The following is a 6000-nucleotide window of genomic DNA, read 5'->3' as shown; positions in this document are numbered from 1 at the left end:
AAAAAAAAGTGCACAGGGTACATTCAAGTACTCAATGAGTACAATCCAAACCAACAAAAAAAAGTTAGATTTTTCAAACTTCGATGCCAACTTCACATAGCTACGTCAGTTCGGTGGCCAATGGTCATGTACATGGACACTTGTTGGACATAAGTCCGTCGATGTCAGGTTTCCGGTGGTGTAACTCGCCGAATGTTATGGCTGATCGAAGTGGATACAGTGTCAACAATGCAGGCTTTCAGTCATGTTTACGTGATACGAATATAGTGGAGTATTGTGGGCTCTTGCTATGACTACTCTGTGGGCCGAGATTTTCAAGAGATTCAGGAAAATATTTATAGAGAAAGGTAGATGTATGTCATCTTCATCAGCTACTGTTTTAATTAATTTATCATCTCGTGAAAAATGACAGCTGAGTGAATGCACTTGCTCCATTACTCTCCACAAAATATTCCCTTTAATACCGGTAACACGGCCCTTTACCCACGATTATATAATCACCCTATGTTTCCAAAACGCAACGGCCCTGGTAAAAGCTGATGCTCTCGCAGTAAAACTAAGAAAAAATTACGAGTAAACTCGATTTTCCTTTGAGCTCTTAAAGGGATGAAAAGAAAGCTTAATAGTTTTAATGAAATGCAATTTCCAAGGAAATTAAATTTCACTCGAGTCTAGAGGACCCTGGTTAAAGTCCTCTTGAGTAATTATGAACCATATTAATTATATTTTCATCTGTCTGAAACGTGGGCGCTGATTAATAGTTTTAAAAAAAGACACATATACTTCGTGCGTAGTCAAAAGGTATGATCTCATTTACAAGTATATTTTTAATTAAATTAATGGTTTCTTACCGAAACTCTTAGATTGTTATGTGTTTTTTTATTTTTGTGTACATATTATTTCGTTAGAGGGTAATTACAGAGGGTTGTTACACTTTTCCCAGTGTGAAATTCCGAATAAAAAAAATGCAAACATGGGCAGTAAATGATGTGGATGAATTCGACTTATCAGTGAAATATGTAGACGGATAACTCCATCGATCATGAGTGTCCGAACGGACGATTATGAATAATTCCCCACGTGAATTATGAGCAGCGACTTCAGGATAGGAACAATGAGAGCTTGCATTTCTCAACGCCACTATCCAGTTAACTTTGCTCGCTTTTGATTCATGGATGATTAGCCACGAATTCGTTCGAGAAACTGCAATTACGATTAATGAGTTTCACCAGTATTGAAACGAGCGAATCAATTCATTTCCATCACACTGGCTGCAAGTCCAGCAAAATTAGTTCGTGTTCCGTCGACTTTTTCCCCGTGTAAAATGGCGTTTAGTGTGAAATTTTTTTTAAAAAGTGCCATTTTTCTTTCCGACATCCGCAGATTTCTCAGGAGAAATCTCGATCTATTGCAGCGTAAAAGCAACATTTTCGTGACTGCATGAATATTTCAATGGCGAGATAAGAATTATTTCCATCATGATATTTTACAGCACGGATAATTTCAGAATGGATGACGGCTGGAGAAGAACCCCGAGAGTCAGCATTAATTATCAAGACAACCCGCGATGTTGAAAATTTTTATTTCCAGTGGCCACGCTATTTGCGTTAACTTCGAGTGTTGGTTATGGGTATTGTAATAGCTTTCGAAATTTCTATTGTAAGTGAATTCCAATTTCGTGGAGAAACAATGGAAGAATGTGCTCATAATAAAATTGAAATTGATTCTCCATTGAATGGAACGTTGTGTGCTCACTGATATTACAACACTTGCACGATCTGAAATAATTGCTATGGCGCATCATTAGGTCCTATTACGAAAACTTTAACCAATGTCGTAACATCCAGAAGGATTACTTTAATTGTAATTTTAAACCCCCGCGGATACTATCTTTAAGATGTCCATAAGTAAGTGGTACGAAATTAAAGCGGAGCGTACGATATTTTTATGGAGTTCAACCCGACGAATTAATTAATTAATCCGATTATATTTACGAGCCAGTGAATTAGGGAATATTAATTGGCAAGAATATTTGTTTATTTCGTTTTGAAACTAGTAGCTGTGAAACCGAGAGAAGTCTAGACTTCGATAAATGAAACAACGGAAAAGGGTGATGAAGATTATTAAAGAAAATTGATTGGGAATTGGATAATTTAAAATTGCGGAAAACTATAAGCTTCAATAACAGGCTTTCCCCCTCCACTTAGCTCTTCGTAAATAAATCCTCGGAGATTTATTGTTCCGGTTTTCACCGCGGAGGGTTGAGACTGCCTTAGTGTAGAATAAAGAAAAAAAAATCGGCTTTTTGTACGGTAAGCCGAATCCAATGTTTCAAAATCCTGGAATAAGCGATAAAAAATTATAGATTTATTCATCTGTCATGAGCTCACGTTTTTATTCATTTATTTCCACGCGGTTGGTTCAGCCGATGTACCCGGGGAATAAATACGTCATCGTAAATGTATGCCCGAAATTTTTTCCGCACGAATATTTCACGAGTGAATTATTTTATGATCATTTTCAAATCGAAGACAGCTCATTATCTCGCCTTTTTGAAAGCGGAGAAACTTCTGTGGGAAGTTGATAGAGAATATTTTATCGGAGTACTGTCAGCGTTTACGACTATTCATTATCCGGAGAGATGTTGTGGTAAAAGGTTCAGACATGAAGGAAAATGTTTTAATTAGCTAGATGCTTAAATTATTTAATAATCCTCCTATTTCAATGCTCGATTCTTGCTTGATAATCGATAATCTAAATGATGTAGATTTATTTTATAATATTTTGAGGAGTAATATCATTATTTAATAAAATTCAGAGCGGTCACTTTAAAAGTTGGAGAAAATTGGAACTTTACTTTTCTACTTTTTCAACCCTCTTTCGCCGTCGCTTCTTCCATCAGACATATTTACTCCCATTCTTCACTGATGCCTTTCCTCATTTATGGAATAAGTATGAAAAATGGAGAGAAATGAAAGATTTCCCAAATTGGACCAGCTGTTGCGTTTTATTTTTCAGGATCATTAAAAAGCCCAAAAAAAATCCTCCAAAACGCCATGAGATTTTCCACACGCAATTCGACATTTAATAATTTTCAGTGAAACAAATTCACCTCCAAAAAATAATCAATTAATTGCCCACAAAATTTCAATTTGTTAAAAAAACATTTTTGCATTCGATTTAATGACACGTCTGTGTAACTCTTCAGGCTGAAACATTGTTTTTCATAGTACGAAAAATGTGTGGAATGGAAATCGTGTGACACGGTGTGTGATGGAATACAGAATGGTCTTTTTTTTTTTTCATTTAAAAAATGATGAATTTCCGGTGTGAATAAAAAATAACAGGCATTTTCCATAACAATTTTACAGCAGGAAAATTCACAGTGGATATTCAGCACAAATGTATTTCAAGAGACCGACGAAAATACTACGAAACAACATACCAGTTGCATTCCGCAGGTTTTCGAGTGATGGTCAGACACTAGAGGATTTGATTTATGTCAGTCCTTCGTAAACAATCCGCTCTCATTCTAGTTATCAACATCATAATTCATAGAGATGAGAATGGCATTAATTAATGCAACAGCGACCACGCGTATGAAAAAGTTCTCCAATTACGTGTCTCCTAGTTTTCAAAGGTATAACATTCCCGTTAAATGGAAATAAAAAATGAAATACACTGGAGTAAATTAGGCGTATCGATAGATAAATTCGTTGACGTCACGATATTACCTGATATATTCTATTAATTATTCTACCTATTAATTACTGATTTATAAACCAAACGATTGATATATTTTTCATAATTATTCACACGTGCTCAATGAGTACGTGCTTGACGTGATTTTTCGAAACTGAATACTGGCATTGTTCATGATGAAAAGACTCGATGACGATCGATTGAACTCGATATAATGCACCTCGAAGATTACAGCGTCAAGCAGTTATGGAGCAATCGCGTGGTATCCAGGTCGTGAATCTAAACTCAGCAAAGTTAGACACCGTAACCTTGACATTTGACAATTGTTTAAAATTTCACTCCACTCTGATCCCCTGTCTCTACCCATGATTAGTCTTTTCGTAGATATTTTCAGGGTAATAAACTTCTCAAGGGAAGCAGATGCATAAAGTTTGATAAAGTCTGATTATTTCAAGTTTTGCCGACCTTGACGTTGCCGAATTTCCATGTGAAGAGAATGACGACTGGTAAACAGGCAATAATGCAGCATTCCAGTATGAGAATAGCAGTTCTCATGAGCCAATTTAGGGATACGACGCAGGGTGAGCCATCCTTACATGATTCACAACCCTCAGCACATGGTAGACACTCGAAAACACCATCCAGTGAATATTGGCTGTCCTCCCCCTGAAACCGAGAGCAAATTAAACCATAAAACTTCCCCTTTCGGCCATATTGAAAATTATGAGGCATCCTACTTCGCTGAGAAACTCCATAATACCAACGAACAATCCGACCAAATGATTGTTATCATTTTTTCCAATGGAAACTTCCTCCATATATAGTTACCATATGATTCTGTATTAATTTCACATACTTTTTGAAGGTGAACAATTTTCATGTGGGTTTTTAAAATTTTTTTGTCTCAACATCGGCGCCCCAAAAAATTATCATTCAACTCAGGGAAAATTCAGCCGATGCACTTATTATTATTATTATTATTATTATTATTATTATTATTGATTGGATGAAATTAAATTTTCCCCTTGAAACTGTCTTAGTAGTGAGGAATCAATGACATTAAAAACCGCTTTGAACCCAAAAAGATGAAGGCTTGAGTTTCAGTTGGGGTTGGACATTTATTTCGAGTGGTCCATCCCTCATGAATTTTGGACAGAGGCTTTTGACAAAGGGTATCTCAAGTACCATGAGTTTTTCTTTCATGGTTTCCTCTGACGTCATCTGAGCTTGTTGAGTTCTCCCAAAAATCATCTCTTCAGTCGGAGAGCAAGTAGAGTAAAGCACATGCCGCGAGGATAATGTAATAAAAAATATGAGAATGCATCAGAGCAAACTAGCTCCCCGATTGCGGACGATATATTGAATGAAACATGGCTTACCGCAATAATTATTCCCGACCACGGGAGCCGTCATTTGGGATTCATAAATTAGCAACTTTCACGGGGTATATCTAGACGATATATTTCTACTGTATGTAACGCTAGCCGAGCGTCACGTACGATCATTTAACATTCTATCATGGTCGGGTCCACAGTATCAAGTGTCATTTCACCCATGTGACAACTGTAAAATCATTCCGAGGGACTTCATTCACGCCAGTTTGGCCATAATTAATGTTAGTGTGGCTTAACCAGCCACTGCATTTATATACAAACTAACTTCTGGCCTCTGCTAATTACATGGATGACATGTTGTACATCAGATGGTTATTACGGTACACTTAGAAATTCTGTTGAAGGATATTTCAGGGTTGTTTTAGTACCTCGAAAATTGGAATTGCAATGCATGGCGAACTTCTGTTTGCGAGGGCTGATGAAAGCTTTATCGTACCACTTGAGTGATATCACAATATTTCTCAAAATGGTGGGACCTTCGAGACCATGTATAAATTTGAATATGTACTATTTTATATCGCACCCATATCCAGAACTCGAATTCGTTCCCTTAACGTTACTCTCATAATATTTCATATTTTTTCCTTTATTTTTCGAGTAATGACATTTGGCTTCAGAATTACAGGAATTATTTTCCCCGTGTACAGAACACTTTTTTCGTGGTCAGATTTTTTTTTTTGTATGAACAGTTCTCTCAATAATAATTCAGCATAACCATCAACGTGAGTTGAAAATAGTGAGATAGATATGGATGTAGATATAATTCTCTCAGATTTTCTTCAGGGATAATTCTGAAGCTTCCAATAGGTTGTACAGAGGTTGGTTTATGGGAATGGCAGTGCTTCCGGGTAGTACGAAACTCCTCAAGAGGATTACTGATTCTCCAGAGGAAATCTTCTAGGAT

The 6000-nt window shown here is 36.6% G+C and overlaps 1 protein-coding gene across 1 annotated transcript in view; it reads right to left on the bottom strand.

Annotated features, from left to right (window-relative positions):
* The window catches only part of LOC105266292 (probable G-protein coupled receptor 158), a 52118-nt gene that overhangs the window by 21953 nt on the left and 24165 nt on the right, over positions 1-6000 (bottom strand). The window contains exon 5 of the mRNA XM_011304310.1: positions 4168-4368. Within this exon, the coding sequence (XP_011302612.1) occupies positions 4168-4368 (201 nt within the window). The remainder of the gene's footprint in view (positions 1-4167; positions 4369-6000) is intronic.

The sequence above is a fragment of the Fopius arisanus genome, unplaced genomic scaffold, assembly GCF_000806365.1.
Source record: "Fopius arisanus strain USDA-PBARC FA_bdor unplaced genomic scaffold, ASM80636v1 scaffold00037, whole genome shotgun sequence".
NCBI classification, from domain to species: domain Eukaryota; kingdom Metazoa; phylum Arthropoda; class Insecta; order Hymenoptera; family Braconidae; genus Fopius; species Fopius arisanus.
Note: the sequence above shows the minus strand (reverse complement) of the source record. Positions and strands in the feature narration are given on the sequence as shown.